This window comes from Pungitius pungitius, chromosome 13, assembly GCF_949316345.1.
Source record: "Pungitius pungitius chromosome 13, fPunPun2.1, whole genome shotgun sequence".
Taxonomy (NCBI): Eukaryota; Metazoa; Chordata; class Actinopteri; order Perciformes; family Gasterosteidae; genus Pungitius; species Pungitius pungitius.
Window position 1 is genome coordinate 7,253,727 of NC_084912.1, and position 23,122 is coordinate 7,276,848.

At 42.1% G+C, this 23,122-nt stretch overlaps 1 protein-coding gene across 1 annotated transcript in view; it reads left to right on the plus strand.

Annotated features, from left to right (window-relative positions):
* Nucleotides 1–4,709: 4,709 nt before the first annotated feature.
* The window catches only part of lrmda (leucine rich melanocyte differentiation associated), a 171,676-nt gene continuing 153,263 nt past the window's right edge, over nt 4,710–23,122 (plus strand). Inside the window, exons 1-2 of the mRNA XM_037465442.2 lie at nt 4,710–4,963; nt 5,539–5,639. Of these exons, the coding sequence (XP_037321339.1) occupies nt 4,922–4,963; nt 5,539–5,639 (143 nt within the window). The 5' untranslated portion in view covers nt 4,710–4,921. The remainder of the gene's footprint in view (nt 4,964–5,538; nt 5,640–23,122) is intronic.

Consider the following 23,122-nt stretch of genomic DNA (forward strand, 5'->3'; position numbering starts at 1 on the left):
TCCCCAAGTCCAAAAGCACGAGGATTAAACTAGGTTTCCATTCGGTTCTGGCCTTTTTCTTTTCCCCCCACAAAGTCTAGAACTTATTTTGGAACGTTTTTCCAAGTTCATCATCAAACAACCCCGGAGGTGGCACACATGATGAAACGTTAATAACTCTCAGTGCAGCTCGCTGTGTGCAGCTGGCAAGGCTTTAAGGTGTTAAAGTGCTTTTTTTTGTTGTTGCTATAATCAGCCGATTGGCGTTAACAGAAAACGGGGAAACAAGGAAAAAAAGATACCCGTCAAAAATAACGGATCACATTATTAAATAAAATATAGTTAAAATTATATTAATATCCATTATCTATACTATATAAAATGTAGCCCGTCCATTTCAGACAGGTTTGGACAAACAATCTGTGAGAAAACAAAAAACATTGATTTGAAAATTGATAATGTGTAAAAACCATCACGGCCTCTCATAACAGAACCCTGTCCGTTTTGGCTAAACACATCTGCTGCTGTGTTTTTAGAACCTGTCATCTGCCTCGGGCACACTGTCATATGCAACAAGAACAACAAAGACAGGCAACAAAAAGAAGAAGAAAAAAAATCCAGTCATTTTATATTGATGTCAGCTCGATTTTATTTACATACAATGAAAATGATTTATTTTTCTCAAAGAGAAGCAGACAGGCGAAGAAAGAAAAGGAGAGAAATGGTCTGTCAGGCCGCTGAGAAAAGAAGTTTAAAATGCCTTGAACTATTCACCGCTGAGATGGCTAATCAGTATTGAGGCTCCGGGGCAATCGGGCAGCTTTTCAATGCGGGTTTCCTTTCATCTCAATCGGGATGGAGGCGCTCAATTAAAAGCCTATCAGTTTGTAAGTAAATCAACGCCTATCAAAGTTGTCACATCAAACAAAACGATTATTACTGCAACCCGCCTTTGCCATTAATCTCTTTCTGTGATAATCTGCTTGACAGGTCAACTTGGAGAGCATGAAAACCTGGAGTGGACAGTCGAGGGGCTAAATTATATTTTCTGGTGGAAAAAAAACAAACAGCCAGTGTAGGTTAAAATACGATCGATTTGAGTGCATGATCTGCCATGAACACAATGCAGAATGAAAGGTGTAGTACATAAGTAAAATACAGCAAATGGTGTTTTCCCACGTGATAAAAATAACAATCTTTGGCCAAAATGTAGAAATTAAACTGACAAAAAAAATATTAAATGTAAAAGTTGAAAAAGGTTGGTTTCAGTTGATAGGCCTATGGTCTGCATGGTGGGGTACTACGTTGCAAACTATGAACTGAACAATAAAAACAAGGAACACATGATTAAATAAGGCAACATGTTGAGATATTGTGTGATATACATGAACCGCATTTACAAAATAGGCCATAGGTCATTTTTATTTTAATGTGAGTTTACAAGAGGGGGGACAACGTGTAAATGAGTTGAGCTCTATTCCCTCAAATGTTTCCATTGTTTTTGTCCTACATGAGGGGGAGGGACGTTTCACAATATGCAAAGATGTGTGATTGATAACAGGCTTGCTGTTTTTTGCAAGGACTGTCAGTCCGTGACACAATATGTGAGTTATTAGGGCAAAGAAGGGCAACCATAAATTTCCCCTGTCAGGTGAAAACCCTCTTTATTGTCCGCATGACGAATGGGCTTCTGCACCAACATTCTCGGCATTCCCCTTAAACGGGAACACATTTTAGCGACTATAATTCATGATATTTAAATAGAAAGTTTTAATATACACATATATTTTACAACACTGACATGCCTGTGAATCACTGTTTGCATGCAAATGCAAGTATTCACATCTCGGAAAGGAGGGTGTTGGATTTGAGGTTAACCGTAAACTGTACTTGTTGCTATAAAGCAAAGTATTTAAATGTCTAGATTCACATGAAAATGAAATAAAACAATTAACCTACATTCGCAAGTGCACCTTCCCATCTCACCTGAGCTAAATGTATCGTTTACAAAGTAGTCACATTTTTATTAGGCTTCGACTGTTGGATCTCACAACATAAAGTTATTCTTATTCGATCTGAGCTTTCGTTCAAATTAACATTAATTATCCTTCCACGCTTAAACGATTCTACAAAAAAAAGAGCCAGTAACGGATGAAACGTGATACAATAGTCACAGGGGAGTATTAAAACCTAAAAGAAAGAACATGCACGATTTCTTTTAAAACTCCACGGAAGAAGGACAGGTCCGCAACGTGACATTACCTGGAATCATACTAAGCTCCGATGTAAAGCGTCAGACAGAGGACGAGGATTTAAAAAAAATAAAAAATGAACACTGTGAGAACATTAAGACGTAGTCCTTCTTGTCTAACCGACACTGTTTTGCATGACACGAACACAGCAGCCATTACATTCTGCAAAATGTGGAGCACCGCAAAGGGCGCAGTGGAGACTGAAGCCATGCGGGCTCTCGCGCTCTCTCTCCGGGCAGGCGGCGGGGGGAAAGAGAGCTTTTTTTTCCGCGTATGGGAGGTCCCGCGTGACGTCACCGAACACGGAGCGAAGCACAGGAACAGCGCGGCGTTCCCAAACTTCCTGATTCTCTGAACCAAGTTCAACCTTACGCACCCTCCCCGTCATAGTACACTTGCAAGGAAACACATAGGAGTTCTGCTTTAGTGTTTTGCTGTATTAAGACACCCTCCCATAAAAACCAAAGATAGCTTAGGGATTAAGGTCTGAACCTAGTATTTCAAATGCACTAAATGTTTTAATTCACTTCATCACATTGGGGGTCTTCCGAACACAGGATGTCATAAATAAATATAAATAGGATGATTTTATCCTTTATTGCAGAGGTAATGTGATGTAAACCCCAATCAGACATCTTCCAATGATAAATATAACTTTTAGTTTATCAGCAGTGTATAATCAAGCAGGCAAACACATAAAAACACAATCTTTGAGCATCATGTAAGAGTTTTCACAAAACTTGTCTTCAGTGATCTTATTGGTTGACCTGCAAAACTACACAACATTTTGACATTTTTTTCATGAATATTCATGTGTCATGAGATTTTGTGAGAGGAAGGAGATTGTTACACAGCAAAGTTTGGCTGTCAATGGGATCTGATATACAATCTGATTTTATTTCAAAAGCTTGATAAAACAATATCTGTTCTTTTACCTATACGTCAGCTCTCATACTTTTCCCATTCACAAGCCCTAATATATAAAGATGTGTCCGATATGCTATGAAAGCTGGGTCAAAATATGAACATACATAGTTTGCAATAAATGGGTGGGTCAGTTTAAACAAATTCAGATATTTTTACCTCATTGGCCAGGAGTGTTAGGCAGCTTGGGTTCTTGAGTGTATTTCTGTGCTTAACATTTGCATTCAATTCAATTAACCTCCTGTAGACAATTCAGGTTGAAACATTGTATTCCCAAACTGTGCATGAATGCACACTGGTTGGCATTAGTCACTGAACAGGATATGAATCCAGCTTCCACATATGACTGAAATGGTCTCAGCCAAAATTAATCAGAGTCACAATCGTTTTCCCGGCAAGTATGTTGCACAGGCAAGAAGTTTGACTCGGTGTGATGGTGCAGCAAACACAATGTATAGACAACATGTTCACAGACTACATCACAAACAACAACAAAAACACAATGTCAAAATCTTTTGGAAATGTGTAGTCTTAGACCTGAAAAGAAAGACACCATATATTCCAGATTGCATTTTAGGGGGTAAATAGCATGTAATCAACGTCTGAACAGAGTCCCCCCCCCCCCCCCCTTTCAAATAGATCAAACTGTTCAACTCTTAGTTTGGGACTTTTCACAGCCTTCCTGTTACACAACAACCTGAAATGATCTGACACGCACACACTCGGGTCCTCCCACCACTTCTTCTCTCTCACCCATTAACCACTGGGCTATATTTACCATTGTTATTTGCGTGTGCACATTGTCATTGGACAGGTGCTTGCATATAAGTGCACATTGCCAATGCGTACGTGCATGTTTTTGGTGCGTATGTGCACGTTGTCAGTGGTATATGTGGACATCGTCAGACTGTATTTGCACAATGTCAAAGTGCATTTGTACATTTTGGCACGTGTGTATGGGGAAATGTAATATAGAACGGACAAATATGACAATAATTACCAAAACAATTTAGAAATAGAAATTCATTTTTGTAATCTAAGTGAACCGAAGCTTTGAATGAACCATAGATGCTGGTGCCAGAAGCTGGCTCATGTGTGAGGGCGATCATGGTGCCACACAAAAGGGAGGTTAACTCTTCCTTGAAAGTATTACCAAGCCGTCTGTTTAATGTTTACCATGCACATTTCTTTAAATAATGGGGAATAATTGATTTGACAAGGTATTTCTCAGGTAAATCCACACTAAAGAGCCGCTCTCAAGACGGAGCTATAGCGCGCTAGCGAATTATCCAAACATTAAGGAATGAATTGAGGCATTTGAATGCAAGAAGAACGACTTCCTTTAGATCATCAGGTAAGATGAAATGCAAGGTATTATGCAAGCCATTTCACAGGTGCACATGGCCTCCCCTACTAACGGCTTTCTTCAAAACATTGAGCCGTTTTACAAGAACGAACTCGTTATTTATTTATTGTTTAAACCTGCAAACTATAGGCCTGTATTAAGAGCACGAGTTAAGGCTAACCCCGTTACTGTTCTTTCGACAAACACTCATGCAACACTCGTGCTTCCGCACAACAACAGAAGGTCAGCTGATTGAAACGGGCACGCGGAAGCTGTGGAGTCGCTCGCAGAGCAGATCTCCAAAGCAGCGGGGCCACATCCTCCAACTCGTAACTTGTTTGCCGTTTCTCTGCGCGGGCTGCGCCGTGGATTTAATCTTAAACTGCGTAAACTGAGAGCTGTCACCGCGTTGGAGGAAGTTATGGCACATAACGAGTCGCCGGTCGCTCTGAATGGGACTCAAGTAAGTTTGCTTCAAACACGTTTGGTGTCGCACTGTGGCCGGCTCTCCGCTCTGCCCCAGTGATATTAGTAAATATACATGTATATAAATATATTCGGTGACTGTTAAAAAAGTGGAGTTTGACGGTGAAAAGGAGTTTTCTTCCACATTGCCGGTGTGTCATGTGACGCGGTGTGGCCCACGTTACAGCGGGGACTCGTAGTCCCGCCCACAACGTCACTGAGGGAAGAATGCGCTACTACCTCACACATTTTATTGCAAACATGTGGTCCCGTGTTTCTTTTTAACTGTCGAAGTGGTTTTCAATTCATGCAGTGATCATTGGTAAGCAACTACAAGCATATTCAAGTCTTTGCAAAATGATGAGCCGGAAACACACACTGCAGCTTTGTAGCATTATATATGAATATAAGATATTAAATCTTTCATGATTATGAGATCATCAACATTGCAATCAAAATCAATTTAAATGATGTTCCCAGTCCTGTCACATTTTGCTGTGCTCATGGTAAGGGTTGCTTTGGTTATGACTAATCTCAGCAGTACCTTTCTGTTTTGCTTTTTTATTCCTAAAGATTTCCTACATCGGACATGACGGCACCGACATCCCAGAGTTCCTTGGAGACACATATGGCCAGTTTGCAAGAAGGCTGGATCTCAGCTTTAACCTGCTCAGGTAGATGCCAGATGCAAAGAAAAAGACCTACGCACTCTCTCTCCCCCTCCCCCCCACATTAGGTGCAATTGAATGTGTGCCCTTGGCCTATAGGTGGTCAGAGTGTCATCATGGCATCAAACGGGTGAATATATGCCAGAGCCGGGCTGGTGACTCGCTGTTAGAGGATAAAAGGGGTGATCGATAAATGTGACATGCTAATTTGGGGGGGGTGGAAGAAAAGATTCCTCTGTCAGGACTTGAAGGAGCACCTCGTGGCAGCTGCTTCAGAGGGGGCTGCCATTTCAACAGCAGGACGAGCACAGTTGATCTGGCAAGTAAAAGAAAGGAGATGATGGTTATAAGGTGCTTTAGTTTCACGACTGTCAGTCCATGAAGGCGTCTCAATAGAGGCACTTTCTTCTTTTTTTGGATTTATGTCTTCAGGCAAGGCTGGAAGTGTGGAGTTCTTCAATTACATTGTGTCCGGCAAAATCACTCTCTTGTACACACTGTTAAGACAAGCTGGAAAACATCTTTGGGGGTGAATGAATGAATGAATGAAGCGCACTTGAGCAAGGCACTGTGGATGTGTGCAGCTGTGTGACTGAAACAGATGCTGGAAAAGAGCAACATAGCATCAGTATGAGGAAAAGTGGGCCTACTGATTCAAGTGTTTCCCCGTATTCATGTGTTCACACAGTTCAGCTTGAATGAGGTAAAGAATGACGTGATTGAGTTTGATAGTACGGCGATCTTTTGAATGTAGAAAGTTGTGTTGCGGGAAAATATGTCGAAACAGACATGCTTTGACTACATAGGTAGTAAAAAAAAAAACATTGTTTTAAAATGCTATAAGTCTCCCTTTCAGCTGGTATATTTATTGTATTTTTGTCTTCACTACTTTTGTGTGTGTGGCACCACAAAAATGTGGTCAATAGTGACGGTCTTAAGTTCATACAGTACTTTTGTGATTATATATATATATGTGTGTGCTTTATTGAAAAGTCAAATAGAAGATGTTCTAGCATCACCTGAACTTGATGTTTTAGGTGCTTCATGAAATCTGACGGAAACAAACCTTATGCGTGTTGCTTTCAGGGAGATCAAGGGTGGCATTATCTTCCTCGCCTTTTGAACCCTGTCAAATTAAGGACTTGATGTTAAGAATCAAATATTTATAACTCTGATACTACTAATTCATTATTCATTTTCAGTTTGACTAATCTCAGATGTCAGCTATCGTTACCAAACTTCAAAGGGCGGTATTGGCAGAGATGTGTCTGAGAAGCAGCGAAGTGATGCACAAACCATTTGGGGCTCATATCAATGGAGTGTTGATTGATTTTTTTTTTTTTTGGGCGAATGGGCAAAATGATCTGATACATAGTGATTAATTATTATTATTTTTTGATCAGACAGTGTAGCGTTAGCCAAGGCTTTCTGTATGAGCTCACATGAAAACATTAGGATGCCATGGGTTGGCGCAGTTGTGAAGTAAAGCAGCTTAACATGTGATAAAAATGATACGCTAACTAAGGCATAGCCACCTCCTCACAGGTTTAGATCCCTGTGAGAATGGACTGAGGCACCCGACTCACAGCTCAATGGTGAAAAAAGAAGCTGCCGCACTTCCATCCATATCACGGTATTAAGAAAGATTCTGACGGTATCCCGGTATGTGACGGTATTGCTTTTTCGAGTAAACACATTAATTCATTGACCCAGGCTACCCAACTTCTTTGTAAGCTCATTATGGCCACCAGCAATAAATGCAATAAATCGTTTCCTGATCGAACGTAACTTATTTACGTGTGAAATTCATACCGTACCGAAATCTTATCTTTCAACCGGTGTACCGTGCAGCCCTAATACGATATACCATGTTTTCTTGAGCAATGAGCAATACTGTGTATCTCATGTAATAAATAGCTTTACAGCAAAATAATTTAATTTCCTGATCGTTATAATTATCAATTTAGATGTTGCAATTATGCTTCAAAATTTCTCTGTATGTATGATTTGATCACAATATGATTACTTTGAAATACAATAACTTGCTATGTTGAATTACCAGTCCTAGTTTGGTGGGGAGGACAAAATCAAATCCTGGCTGGCGACTCCGTCCAGCACGCCGCACAGTAGAGACGTTTATGTATCGACACTGTGATCTCCTTTCTGATTCCGGCTCAAGCAAGCCAGGTGCAAACAGATGTGCACTGCCTTCAGCATGATGCGCTTCTTTGTGCGGCCTGAATCTGATCGAGAGAGAGAGAGAGAGAGTGCCAGAGTTGGTTGTACTTATAATGCGCATTTCTGTCAGCTGAATTGACAATGCTCATCCAGCCACCTGACAATGCTTCACAATGAGGGAAAGAATGTACCGGCATCACCTCTAACTGCTTCCTGCATGTCTTTGTGTGAGTTACACGTATGTTTGTTTGTGTGTGTGTGTGTGTTTGCTTGCGCGCAGTGTTTGTGCAACTGTCTCTGTGAGCATAACTGCGAGTGGCTGGGCAGGTAATGGCGGGGTGAAATTATGGTAGCGGCCTGTCACACTTACATCTCTACCCCCCCAACACCCCCCCCCCCCCCCCCCCCCGTGTGCTGCTGTGTCACCCTGTCTCATCAATGTGTTGAGGAGTGTGGCTCACGGGGAGATTTCTGTCTCAGGACGGCCTCGGATAGCGTTGTGTCGTCCACTTTGTTCCAGGTCAGGTGTGTACACAATGCGCCGAGTGGGCACGTGCCGTCTCGACATGGTTCCCTTGTCTGGCTGGAGGTGCATCGGATACGTGCAGTGTCACAGCCCTGGACGCGTGAGGTTTGAGGAGGGCTCTGGATGAATCCCAACATGGTCAGAACAGGGACGGATGTGTCAGATGTGATATGGCACCTTGATAAACACGTTTTACTTTAGCCTCCCAACACACGTAGTACCGAATACCGCGCATGTAATGTTACATGTAAGTTGTTTTTTTAAACAACTGTCAAATATTTGCTATAGCTGATTATAATTCCAGTTGATTAACAGCAGAACTTTTTTAGAGTGAAGTGCTTAAAACGTACATGAAAATGGGGAAACTGTTACAAACTATTAAAATAAAACAGCCTTGCAATAATTCCCATTTTAGCATTCAGTTTTTCTAAGCACAGTGTTGAAGAAGTGTTGATTCAACTCTGTAAGTCGTGTCTGTGTCGTGTTGAATTATAAAAGCATTGTCGATATTCTCTTCAATGTGTCAAAAACTGGAGCAATACTCACTTATGTGCACACTTACCCTGAGCACGAGTTTTGTGGACCGGAATTGTAATTTGATCACAACGGGTTTGTGTAAAATAACATTGTGTCAAGTCCTGTACGTCATTGAAACATTCTTAACGGTGTCAAAGTTTCACACGAGGTTAAGACTCAAAAACACATGACATAAGTGTAATCTGAAATTTTATAGCAACCCCAGGATGCATTGGGAGGAAAGTCACCAGTTAATACTGCAACCACTTAACCCTTACTTGACTCTCTCCTCCATCATCGGAAGCCTTCTCATGCAGCGGCTGACCTTCTGTCAGACCGGACAAGCTTAACACAACTTGTTGTTAACGTGAATAATGCCTTTAAGGGCCAGCTTTAATTAGCTTGCGTTTCGTCCTCCTGCTTTGCGTTTTTTTCACCCGCCGCCACACAAGTAGCACACCTAAACATACTCCCATTATTTCAAACATGGCCAGGTTTTGGTTAAGTTGATACAAAACGGGAGGAAGGCAGGTGCCCTTAATGTCCGGCCAAATAGATATTTAATGAATTCACACGTAGAAGACTAAAGCGAACAGGTGAACCCCTGACATTAGACTTTTAAGTTAAAATTCAGCCCGCCATTGCACAAAGGCAGGTCCATGCTGCACTAAGCTACCTGTGTGTGTGTGTGTGTGTGTGTGTTTGAGGTGGTATGGGCTCACCCAGGCTATGTTGGTGATGGCAGGCGTTTTGCATTTTAATGACAAATCAAGTATGCTAACTCGCGCTTTAAAACGAAAGTGCTCTAAATGTCGCCCGGCTGTCAAAATGAGATGTAAGTAGTCTGATGAAAAGAGAACAAAGAAGACAAAGTAGGGAGGCCTGGTACACTGAGAAATGAAATAAAACCTTGTATGGCCTGTCAGCTGTGTCATTTTATATTCATATCTAAAGAACATTATAGTATTAGTCCGCCGCTCATGCCTCGCTCATCTGTCTCTCTCAATACGTCGCAGGCACCTCTCCGTCTTTCAAGTTGCTGCGTGTCAACACAGGATGGGGCCTGCTAATTGACAAATGAGCGTCACAGACATCAAGCGCTCCTTTTCCATCCACGCCAGGTAGACTCCGGTCGTTTGATGGCGAGGGGACGGGGGGTCTTTTGTTGGCAGAAGCCCAGTGAGCGGCATTAGACCCCGCGCCGCAATAAGAAGTGACAACGGCACGAGAGCCTGTCATTGTCTCGCCTAAGTGTTCAATCTTCAGAGACGCTGGTATGCAGATAAAGTGTCAGTTAGGAGGAGAGGAGATGAAACGTCGGCAGTATGAAGTCCTCGAATCGCTTAACTGGGAACGTGGAGTAGAGCGGCGTGCGTCTCCGGTAATAGTTGTGGCGTGCTCTGTTCTGCTGAGGAAATGTATTCCATATCTGATCCATCAGGCCTGTTTAGGCCCATATTGTAGGATAACCTGATGTGCGTCTCAGGAATTAAGGAGGGAGCGGAGTTGTCCCAGACCTAACAGATTCAAACTGAGAGAGATGAGAGGAACACGGTCGGCCAGGAAATTACTTATTCATACCAAGGATATTGATATTATCCTTGTTTGGGGTTTGGTGGGGAGAAAATAACCCTTTTTAATTTATTTTTTCTTTTTGAATGATGTACTGCTCCCGTGGAAGTGATGGCATGACAAATACTTAGCTAAGGTGTCATGCTTAATAAATGGCTTTCCCTTTCCCTCCAGTTTGAGAGTATATCAGAATTTTCTTTTGTGCGGTGTAAAAAGTTAACCAATCGAGAGCCCGTGTTACTGAGCCCTTTAGTGTTGTATGTGATGGCTCAAGCCAGTTAAGATGATATTTTGGACCGGGTTTACTGGTGCTCTGACTGAAAATGCTTCACTGTATTAAGTCAAAGTCAATTAAAGCCAGCTTTCAGTTCAGCTTTTCAGTTTTCTTTCTCTGGCAAAATAGTTAACTTATATTTCATTAAAAGTTATTTCACAAATTGCAACCAAACCGCATAATGTGGTATTCATAATGTCATTAGGTTTTGTTTTTGTGTTTCCTCTCTGCACCAATGTATTTTCATTCTTTAGCAGAATGTCCTAAAGATTGGCCTTTAGGGCAGAGTATGTTTACAGATGAACTGCACATTTCCTCCTCTTAATAGATCTCATTAAATGTGGGACAAGTTCTCTGAAGCAAAGAATTATCCTGAGATCTAATGTTTCCATTTGTTCCTTTGCATCTGGCCATGACTCTAGCTGCGTCGTGACCAAACAATTTAACACATTCTTCACTAAATTACAATCATGAATTGGTTGGACTGAAGTTCATCTTCAGTCGGTTAACCCTTCTCAATATAAAAATTACAGTATGGATGTAGGTTTTGAAGGCTAACCACACTTTAACATCCAACATTATTCACTTTGGTGGCAATAGGACCAAAGAAAGCCAACTGAATAGTGAAGCAGTCACACAATCGACGTCCTCCAGCTTTCTGCTTCTCTCTAGGTTGGTGTGAGGGTCCCGGTGCAGATGTTGTTACATTTGTTCTGGTTTTTATGAGGGGCCCATATTTGTAATTTTGGGCCATACAAAAATAGTTTAATTTAATGTAGTTTCCCTCTTGGCTAAGTAGCGTATGTGATAATATTTCCGTCCTTACTTCTGCCATGATGGATTTAGGAAGGTACTACCATGGAAACATGTCGCTGATTAACAATCTCTTAATGCTGCCCACACCATGCTAGAAGTTTACATGGATGGACCAAAACTAAAGATAAACTTGGTAGACTCATGTCTGTGTTTGCAGATATAAACTGTACATAACTGACCAAATATACTGGAATAGTGCAATCTGTTTAGGATTGTCATCAAAATATATTTTAAAAGTCCAAGATCAACAGTATAGTGCTCTGTTACTACTCTCCCACTTTCCCGTCTGTGGCCCCCTTGGTTTCTAGTGAAGATTTGAATCTTTACAAGTGGCACCAATAAATAGATTCGTCAAACGTTGCGTTTTGTCCGGGACCATTTTCCAACGAATTATGACATATCTGGTGCTCTAGTGAGTATCTGCAGATGGAGGACAGGGTGGTTGGCAATGGATCAAAATAAGCCACGGTGCCTTTAGTTAATCATAATGGAGGAACATGTCAACCACTGCAACATTGTGGCTCATTGATGGGTTTTTAATAGCTTTTGGGAAACAATGGACGGTCCACGCCACAGAGAAATATGCTGCATCAGGCTTTGGCTGCACAGGGGAGCAGCTAATAGACTACTACACAATTCCTTTACCCTCCGTATAGCGCGAGTAATGCATATAAATCTTTATCTCACTGTTAAAGCACAACAAAAGTCCACTAATGGCAGGGGGACCATCTGTTAATCACTGTCAGGAGCTGCCATCAACCATCCAGGGCAATCCACATCCTCCTCTGTTCTTCGGTACGAGGCCATCTTGTGGTTTTCGCTTTCTGAATGGAATGGAACATCTTTATGCTCCTTTTGTTCACATTACATATACTGGGCAGCGATGCCATTCCTTTTATGGCTGCGTCACAATTTTTATTGTATATCCCAAGACGGATGGCGTGCCACTGACACAGAGATTTACAGGCCTTCAGCTTGCAGTGGCAGAGCTTTAGAAGGGCCTGCTGACATCTAGCCAACATTTTGGAGGAGGAGAATAAAAGCTGACATTTTATTGGCTCTAAGAGAGGGGGAGAAAGAAGAGGGGATGGATTGGGGGTGGGGGGGAGGGAGAGGGGAAAGAAAGGAAAATAGATTCTCTTTCTCTATACTCTTATGTTTTTCAGCACTGTCAGCTGTCACAGGGTCCTTGCTAAAAAGAGTGGATTTATTGGGTATTATTTAGAAACTTGTCAGTGGTAATGACTACAGCTATGATTTCAATTATCACCCACTAAATATAGCTTAATTCACTGCCTTGCTGGCCATAATGAGCCACCCTGACATCATTTTTCAAAAACTCAATACCATGCTATTTTAATATTTTATGTTGACCACCAATTTAATTTCCCTCTCTTGTGCTTGGCATGTGGCAAGGTCCCATTCCCTCATGTGCAGTTGAATAGTCAGAGCTATTGAGTTCAAAGCTGTCCCAGGGATATATTTTTTCCATTGACAGAAATCCAATTAGTTTTAGTACACAGTCTGCCTGAATAAAAATGGTCTTAAAATCTACTATATGTTTCCTTAGCGCTTTACCAGAGTGCAAAGCCAGTGATGGATCTTTATGATTTGACCTGATGGGGCCCAACAGGACATACTCCCTTTTTTCATTCTGGCATGTGAAAAACAAACCACCCATATGTCTTACTTCCTTTGATAGGCATTGCGGTCTTTTTGATATTTTGCATAAACATCTACTGTGCGGCGCATGCTCCGGCTAAGATCTTAACGGTTGTACATATTTAATCACTTATTAAATACTTTACAACGGCTGCACATATTCTGCTGAAACACCATGTAAATATGAAAAGGGAGGGGGGGAAAAGTCAGATGTATAATTCAGTAGTGACATATTTAGTAAGTAGGAGATTTGAGGAGACTTAATGTGGACTCAGGTTTCGACATAAGTGCATTTTTAAGCAAGCATTTAAAAGGGAGACGATTTGGGCCGGCGCTCGGCTGTCGAAGGGGACGATGTGGCTGAATTTTAACATTGTGTGAAGCGGCTCCTTTTCTTCAGTCTTCTTTCTGCGTTCCCAGGTTATACAGGCAAAGACCCGCCGGCGATTAGGACCTCTCTCCTTTTTAAAAAAAAAATGTTCTCATTAAAAAAAAAAAAAAAAAAGTAAGAGGGCGCCAAGTTATGTTTGAGACGGCCTCTGTCCCTTTTAGCCCATAACTCAAACACTTGTTTATGTTCACCCCATCACACTTAGCCATCTCCCAGATTGACGATGTAAGCAACTGGAAGGCATGGAACATATTAGAAGAGAGCATGGAGAGGGGCAGCCATACTTCTACTTCCCTTGGCTGGTTCCCAAATGGAAAAAAAATAAGGGGGCTGGGGGGGGGGGGAAACGGTTTTTGGAGTCTGTTCTGGAAGAGGAACAAAGGAACTTCCTTTGGTTTGGTCCGGGCAGTTTTGGTTGCTTCATGGCTTTCAATCTCTCTCAGTCTTTTTGAAAGGGCCCAGGGGTGAAAAGTGAAGACAGATACACACGGGGGCTTTCTTGCCAAGATTTTAGAGGATGATTGCACTTCTTGCCATGTTTTGAATTTTAGGAGGTGATTTTTTTTTTTTAAGACTCATATGATGAATGCTCTCAGTTGATGACTAAATCTCATGACCTTAAAATGCATTTTTAAGCTGTTATTATAGTTGGCAGCTCTTGACGGCGTCGTGATTACTAAAACGAAATTGCTGTTAAATCTAAGTGAAGATGATGGACTAATATACTAATTTTCAATCTCTGTGATTTGAGTTGGGTTTAATTGTGATTTGAGGCGATACAACTGCAGTGCACACTGGCCACCTTATTTGCTCCCTGTGCATTTTCTCCCACCCCCGTGAAACGCTTAACCCATCTCTGACCGATGGACAGCTGTGCCACGTTCTCGGCACAGATGGATCTCATTTTCCTGTTTCCATTTCAGATAAACGTACTTTCACAGCTTTCACTTGTGAAAAACAGTCGCCTGTCCTTTCAGAGAACTGGACATCGTTTGGAGGGGAGGATTTGTGGGAGATAACGGCCCCGTGCTGTCACCCAAATGTTCCTCCCCTCGGCTCGATCATTTGAACTTGTTTGCAGTCTAAAGCTGCGTGTGAGAAACACAAAGAATACGTTTAGAAAAAAATGGGGAATGAGCTCAGAAATCAAGGGCGAGCTCTGTGTGTGTGTGTGTGTGTGTGTGTGTTTTTTCGGCTACATCTGACATCCATCAGCATGGAAATATGTTTTAATGGTCAGGCAGGCTGCAAGACATCAGTAAGCTGTTGCCTCACTTTTCCACCCAGGGACATATTGAGATAAGAAACAGTGACAGCATGTTTCATGTCCGTGCTGCTGACGCGTCTCTGCTGGAAAACTACAAGGAACAACCCCTTCCATTTTGGGGCCAGCAGTCTGCGCGGGACAGTATTCTCCTTCTGTTTTCCCTCGTAGAACAATGCCCGTCCGTTAGGATAAATTAAGCATTGACTCAAAGCACAATGATTCCACTGTGAGCTGCTTGACTGCACCATTAGCTGACAGCATGATTACGTGAACAAGGGACCACATGGTCTTCTGATCTTCTCTCTCCGTCCAGACGTTTGGTGATGTTTAGGCGTTTCTCCCCAGTGATAATGGTGAGATAGCTTTTGCACCGTGGGCACTGTATAGTTTCTTTATTTTTCTCCCTTTGTCTGGATCTCGGGCCCCTGGGTCCCCCAGAGCTCCGAACATGTCTGTACTCGGATGTTTGAAAACACCAAACAGCGGAGGAGGAGGAGGAGGAGGAGGAGGAAGAGGAAGAAGAAGGGATAAAGGGAAAGACGAAGGGAATTGGGAGAAGAGTAAGGAATCCTCACAGGGACCAAGTGTACAAGCAGACCAGCCAGAGAGGCCCGACAGGGTCTGTAGACTTGTGATCTGAGGGCCGTTTGTGGGTCAGTCAGATCAAAGTGTTGTGCAGGGTAGGAGAAATCCCTTTACCCTCTCTGACAATGGCAGCCCTATTGGCAGCAAGGTAGAAAGAAGGGGGGGGGGATGATAAAAGTGAGATGCTTTGACTTTGTGATGGTTTTACTGTATTGTTTTCGCTTCAAGTTAAACAGACATTTGTATTCATACAGCTTTAGGTCGTTGTTGGTTGGATAAATACCAAATAAATTGTACCACATGTGTTTTGATACAAACGGTTTCTATATTTTATCCAAAACTACTGCATGGCACAAGGAAATATTGCTTTTATACAATAGAACCAATGTTAATGTTTTCATAGATTTATTGATTGTGAATTCAATGGTAAACCAGAGTAGTTTCACTTCTTCATATGAAAGTCATTCTCTCAGGGGTTGGCCTTCATTCCCACAAACCATATCAAAGAACATGTTAGTAATACCAATTTCACTTTTTCAATATGTAGTTACTTTCACTTTAGCTGGTGGAGTTATCGTCGCTGTAATTACCCAGCTGGAGCATCTTTTTAGCTGATAAGTGAAGATGAATTTGTTATAAGGCGAATAAAACAAGGCGACACACAAGTTGTGGACGCAAGGCACAAATGTAGCAAGTTAATGCCTTTTAAGGACACTGTTTTAACGTGGCCTGAAATCTATCTGGATTTGATTTTTTTTCACACATCATCCAAACTAGTGTTTTTCTTCTCTACATATTGGGACTTCCCATTAAAGTCTTCTGTATGAAAAGAAAATGTATTCAATAATCAACACGGTTAATACACAAACATCTGCTGGCTTTGTTTGCATGATAGATTCTCCAGTCTGTTGTTCCCAAACTGCTCAGGAACCGAGTGACTGCCGTCTTTTTGCGGACATTCGTGGCTTCCTTGAGCACCGGTCTTCATGACCTTACTGTTGGGACTTCTGAGCGCAGGAGCATTTGTTCTTGTCATCTTTGAGCTTATCAGCCAAACACGTGCCCTTCGGCTTTAATTGACTACTGATGAGGCCGTGCGACAATTTAAGTCATTACACCAAAGCCTAATGGTTTAATACGTCTCATTAACGCTACGTTCTAATCTGTGGCATGAAAAATAATATAAATTGGTGGCCATGTTGGGCCACAGCTAAGCAGGAGGGGGGTGGGGGCACATGAGAAGGTATACAGAACCAAGTTGAATATACAGTAGGCCTATAAATACACACAGCTGTTCCTTTCACAGAGTGCCAGACAGTCCGTCACTCATACTCACCCCTTCATTCTGGGAACGTGCAGTGAGTGTATCCTTCCATGGGCCTGGCTGTTTAAATTAATTATTAGTTTTATAGCGAACCCCGAGGCCCTGCACAGGCAGCTAATCCCTCTAGAGGGCTAATCCGACCCCGCGTTACAGAAAATCAATGCTGGTCTTTGGTGTTGGCATGCCATCAGGGCACGGGGACACATGTCAGACGGGCCTCCTGATTTTTTCATGAGGTGTGTTTTTGAAGTGGTAGAGCCAGTGGAGGATGCTCGAGGTACCTAGAATAAAAAAAAAAAGAATATCCGGAAGCGAAAAAAGGGCTTCTATGACCAAATCTCTCATGGGGTGTTTGTGATGCAAGTCTGTGGTTGTCCATTGTCTTAACTGAAAATAGAAGAGATCTTGAAGAAAAACTCATGCCGTCCCAAATGGGATTAGTATTCATTCGTAATAAATGTATGCAGAACGAAAGCTTAAGTGTTTATCATTGAAATAATTATAATTAAAAAATAGGCTCCATGTGCTCTGGTCATATCGGTTTATCATCTTCTGTATGTTTGGTGGTCAATAATATTTGAACCATCTAAGTGGCGATGGATGTGTGCAGTATGTGAGTGTCCTGCAGTCATCCAGGAGGTGGATTTTGTCGTTTGAGTCAAGTTTTCACAGATTGGATGGAGGACCATTGGTTGAGTGTCGCTGGACTGATCATTTGATGAAAAGAAGAGATTGGAACATTCATTTAGAAAATGTAAATTTTGTATCTTTTTAGTAATACATCTTCCTTGTATATTAAGTCTTGGCGGTGATGCGGATAGTCTGTGTTTTCAGATCAGTTTAATATCTTGTCAGACTCGATAGATTGTCAAAATTGAAAGCACCATAAATTTTGCCGGAGTTTAATACCATGCAGAGAGAAAATATGAATATTTCTCACTCCTCAGTCTCATTTCATATTCTCAACTGTCTGTCAGTAATTGGAGAAGGGATGATCTGACCCAGTCCCCTACTTTTTTTTGCACCTCTCATTCTGCCTATTAGTTTTGGATTACCAGCTTTCTCTTTCTCTCACCGAGACTGGCAGCTGAGGATAATAGCTTTCATAATGCGTGGAGTCTCATTCCAAGCTTCTCTGTGTTTCTCTTTATGAGGGAAGAAAAAAAAAAAAAAAAAAAGTAGAACCCAGTCAGTCTATTCATTTCCTCTATAGGGAGATTAATGAGAGGAAGAGTGCCGTCTCAAGCCCTTTGTGACGGGCTTCAAAGTCGCTGTACGCAAGGTCTGTTTGTCTGTACAGTTAGCACAGGAAGCTTTAGGATGTGACAGTTCATTAGGGAGGCAGCCACATGATCAAAACTATCTGCCATCAACATTTGTTGCCCATTTTGTTTAACACCGATGAAATGATCAGATATGTTGAACTTGCCCAGCAAGCGTTTAGCTGACCTAAATGCTGTGTTTTCTTTCGATGTAAGGAGGAAACAAAGTCGACCCCCACAGTCCCCAGTGCAGTCATGAGACCGTGTGGATTAGACGGTTACCTCGCCCTCCTCATTTAGAGCACAAGGAGACATTCATACCGAGAAAAACTGGATGTTCTGAATCTCTTGCTACGATGACTTTCGATCCATCGAAGATGTTTTGATGCTGCTCGTCACTTTAGATTTCTGGAAGACACTTAAACGTTTGACGGTGGATCTTACCAAACTCAGACCAGAAAGATTTTCACATGCAGACGTAGCGGCGACATCTAACCCAGAAATGCGGAATAAATTGATTAAAATCCCTCTAAATGAATTGATTGCTGTCAAAAGGTCAGAGAGTACACATCTATTAGACCACCAAAGCCTCTATGTAGACTCCATTTATCACAAAGCCCCATAACTATGAAGTCAACATCTGATATCTGGAAAAGGACATTGAGTCCATGCAGACCATTAACCATCAGTAAAAACTCAAAGAACTTCTCACATGACTGAAACGGAAACGACCTTCATAACTGTCAGCGATCTTCCCCTGAGATTTCCCTGTCGGGTTGACTCTCTGCAGCATCTACACCCAGGCAACACTGAACACACAGGCTAATCATTCTGCAGTCCATGATGAATAGCCACAAAAAACATTTAAATATTCTTTGCATATTTTGCTCTACGACTGCACAAACTTCGAAAGAAAATACAATAACTTGTTTTTTGGAAAACCTGTTTCTTTCTTCTGCTGTACACGCAGACGTACATTTGCTTGAAATTGCTCTGATTCAAGGTTTTGAGAGCGAGGAGACATTTATTCATCTTGATGGCTCTCTTTTGCCAGCTCGGCAGTAGCATTAAAATGCCCATTAACAACCTTTTAACTGTCATCATCATTTGAATTATGGATATTTGCTTTCCTCACTCCTTCACAGCCACCAAAATGACTTCTAATAGCACAAGTGTTGGTATTAATATGTTCCCTGGTGAACACAAGGCCTGCCCCACGTCATCCAACTGCAGAGGAGTTTGCCAATGATGTCTGATTAGGAGTGCAAGGGGAGATTAATAGATGTTTCTTCCCCTCATTTGTTATCACCGTTTTTTGAGCATTGACTGACTACAGCCTGTGATAAATAGAAGGAAGCCTGTGCATTTCCTGAGTGTGACACTATCTATCCAGCCGTCAGCCCGGCTCCGTGTTGATGCGATGTCTCCGCTGACAGCACATCCAGAGTCGGCAGCCTAGTCCTGTGCAATTTCAGCTGCAGAGGAGAAGGTGTTGGGGATCTGCATTTTAATCCCGGGCCCGTTTAATGTGTGCCCCCTGACAATCTGGGCCAGACATCATTTTAATGGTATGTACAGTGATAAAGCCAATAAAATGTCAGAATGATTGATAATCTGAGCATTATAGCAATATGACTTTTCAGTTCTCCTCTGCGCTCCGATGATGGTTTCCAAATTGAATTCTTTGTGTGCGTGCGTGTGTGTGCATGCGTGCACACTCGCATGGTCCGCATGCGCGCGCTTTCGCCCAACCTGAGGTGAGAACAAAACACAAGAAATCTTGTTAGTTTCAAGTGAATCAGTTTTTAGTGCTCATGCGATACATTACTTCCAAAACAACAAACCATATCGGCCGATTAGATTATCTCAACATTTTTGGTCTGCTTACTGTATTTGTCTGGAAATATGGATTGTAGTGGGAACGATTATAAAGAAGATTACCATATTTCTTCGGTTAAACAAATGATGTGAAATCTTGCTTTCCTCTGGGTGATAGGGGCTGTGGATGTATGAGGCAGGCCTCTGACGCTGGTGTGTGTGTGTGTGTGTGTTTCATATCAATGCTGGCTTATTTCCGTCTTCCGGGGATGGATGGGCGGTGGATGCCTTTGGTATCTCTTGACTTTTGAACTCATTCAAAACCAGGTGGACGTTGACAAGCCACAGATGCCGGTGAAGCAATCATATGTTGCGGTTGCATGTTGTCGTGAGGCCTTGGTCTTTTATTGTCATAAATATGACATTTTTGAACCTGTCTACCTAATGAGAGCTGCTTTGTAAAGCTGTAGACTCATCTTAAGTCTTATGGACGAGATCAAATGGCTTTGGTTCATCAATGTATTGCTTGCTACCTGCAAATCAATAGAAATTTGTAGGATATTGAGAACACATGTAGGCCTGAAGTGCAGCCAATGTCTCTGTGGAGTTATGAAACTACTCCTTTTATCTTCAGCAAAGTCAGAACAGTCGTGCCTCTGAATGGCCGTCATAGAAAGCTCTTTGTTTTATGTAAATGGTGATTGATGTCACGTCTGGCACTGCCTGCAGTTTTTGACAAAACGTATTGATGGCTTCTCTCAGTAAAGTGTTAGTCCAGGTGACAGAGCAATCCATTTTAAGATGAATGAGAGAGAGGGAGCGAGAGAGTGGGGGGGGGGGGGGGGAAGAGAGAAAGAGAGACAGGGAAGTCATCAGCACTTTCATCAGAGTTCCACGTTTGTAACCCTGGTATCATGTTCACAGGCTTTTAAGTGGAATAAAGGAACACCTACTGTCCTTCTAAAGTTAGTGTGGGTCACATGATGATGTTAGCAAACCCTGTACTTAAAAAGCCCATTTTATCGTTATGTACTTGATATGCGTCACATCATTTCCTGCCGCTTGATTCCTTTCCCCGAGGAAACAATCATTGCGCTTTCCAATAGTTGGGCTGTGGAGGTTTATTATGACAACAGAGTATGTCGTTGTTGAGTAAATGATGTGAATGAATGAATCTAAGTGGAGCCATGGAATGTATGAAGGGAACCAAAATAATTGAAGGGTTACGGTTAAATTGTGGTTAGGCATGGTACTGCAATATAACATTTTGCATTTTATTGGGACAAAAACATACATTGATCATTTCCAACGTTGAAAAATGAGTCAGTCCCATATTGCCCAGGCTACTCTATCATGCAGTTCAAGATTCACCAGTCTGACCTTTTCAGTTTCTACTGAATAGTAGAAAGCTGGGCTTTGGAATATTGAATTGATAAGATCCACCCTATTGCCACATATAAAAATACAGCTATTTGAGTTATTAAGGGCAAGTATTTTGAATCTTTGTAAAGCAAGAGCTAGGACAAAATAAAATATTTAGGTTTATTTGGAAAAGATTGATGGACTGTATTTTTATGCACTTCCTTCTATTACCAATACCTGTACTTTCCATTGATTGAACTCTATGCCCCTAAATTAGGCCCCTAAAATATATATTCCACGAATGTAACCAGCAAATGAATATGCTTTTATGCCAGGTCAAAATATACTCGTCCGTCAGTTCTGACTAATTTAGTGCCTGTAGGACAAAGAGCATTTACAGCCCCTGGATTTGTTTGAGTTGGATAATGGGTCCGTGATCCAGAGGGGCAACGTCATCCCCTGCACTCCATCTCCTGTCTGACTTTGGGATGATGAATGGGAATTTATGTTTGCGCCACATGCTTTTACACTCCACACTAATTTAATTTCCCTAATGGAGCCACTATCACAAGAAGTTTACTTTTGGATCCATGCAGCGAGGAAGGTTGAAAAGAATTCAGAGATAGCAAACCGGTCTCCGGGAAAAACCTTAAAGTCTGCATATGCGAAGAAAATCCTCGACAAAAAAAGTCCTCCAAAAATGGGGCCCGGTGCTGATGTGTGTCTGACAGAAGCAGATTTAAGAGATGCTTCAAGGGGACCTTAACCCATGAAATCACGCTGTCCTGCATCCAGAGCTCCACCCTCTAACTGCTGTATAAATAGATTCTCATGACAGGGTAATTCATCTCTGGCCATGAAAACATCAGATTTAAAAGACAGCTCGCTGAGACCCTGCGCTTGTTAGGGGCCAGATCAGCAGCCCAGATGCCTGGGATGTAAACTCATGAAGAGAAGATTAATTTATCTGTCATCCCTGACTTTGACAGTTGTTGTAAATTTGACTCTGGCCTCTGCACACGGAAGGGAAGGGAGAGGCGCGGCGGGGCAGGGGGGGGGGGGGGGGGGGGGGGGCGAAAAGGGGAGACAAGTAAAGATATGGAGAGTAGCGTGTGGAGGGAGGACAGCATTAACGACAGAGGGGTAAGGCAGGGGTGAGCATGTGTCAAGAACTTTCAAACGCGTCGCATTGACAAGCCGCCTCACTTGGCGCTGGTGTGCACCTGGCCCGCGTCTACAGCCCACCTGACCCGATGATGTGTTTGAAAAGCTATTGTTTGGCAGTGATTTCAAGCCAACCTCGCATGCCCTCGCATCAAAAAAACAACACAAAAAAGCACCCGTACTCCTCACTTAGGGTTTTCTTTTTTTTTTTTTTTTCCTCTGCTCTGCTGTTCATTTCAAGATGTTGGCCACATGAGGCATGCTGAAAAATGAGTAGTGGTGGTATGAGGGAAGCCATTTGGGGTCTGATTGATGGTAGCAGGCGAACCACGGCGGCCATGTTCTCTGATCTGCCTGTGTGCAGGCCATGCCTGGCGCGCTCTGAGAAACGGGAGACGTTTTTTTTTTTTTTTTAAGTTAATGCTCCTGCCAGAGACATTGCGTTACGTTTCACTTCATATCTGTGTCAGTGTTTCAGAAAATAGATGATTAATTGGGAAGCGTGAAATGCTTTGCGTTTGAGATGGCCTGGCTTTGGAGAAGAAATATTGACGGTGTCATTTAATTCTAAGTACTGTATGTACAGCATTTATTTTGGACTTGAATGAATAATTGTAGTCATAATAGCATACATGGGTTTTTAAGTAGTGGGTTTTCATATATTTATGGTGAGTTTTGTAGATGTAAGGCGAATGATTTACAGGGTACAGCCCAAATCACATATTATTAAGTTTCACACATGGTGCAGTTACAGTGAAGAACAACTCTACAA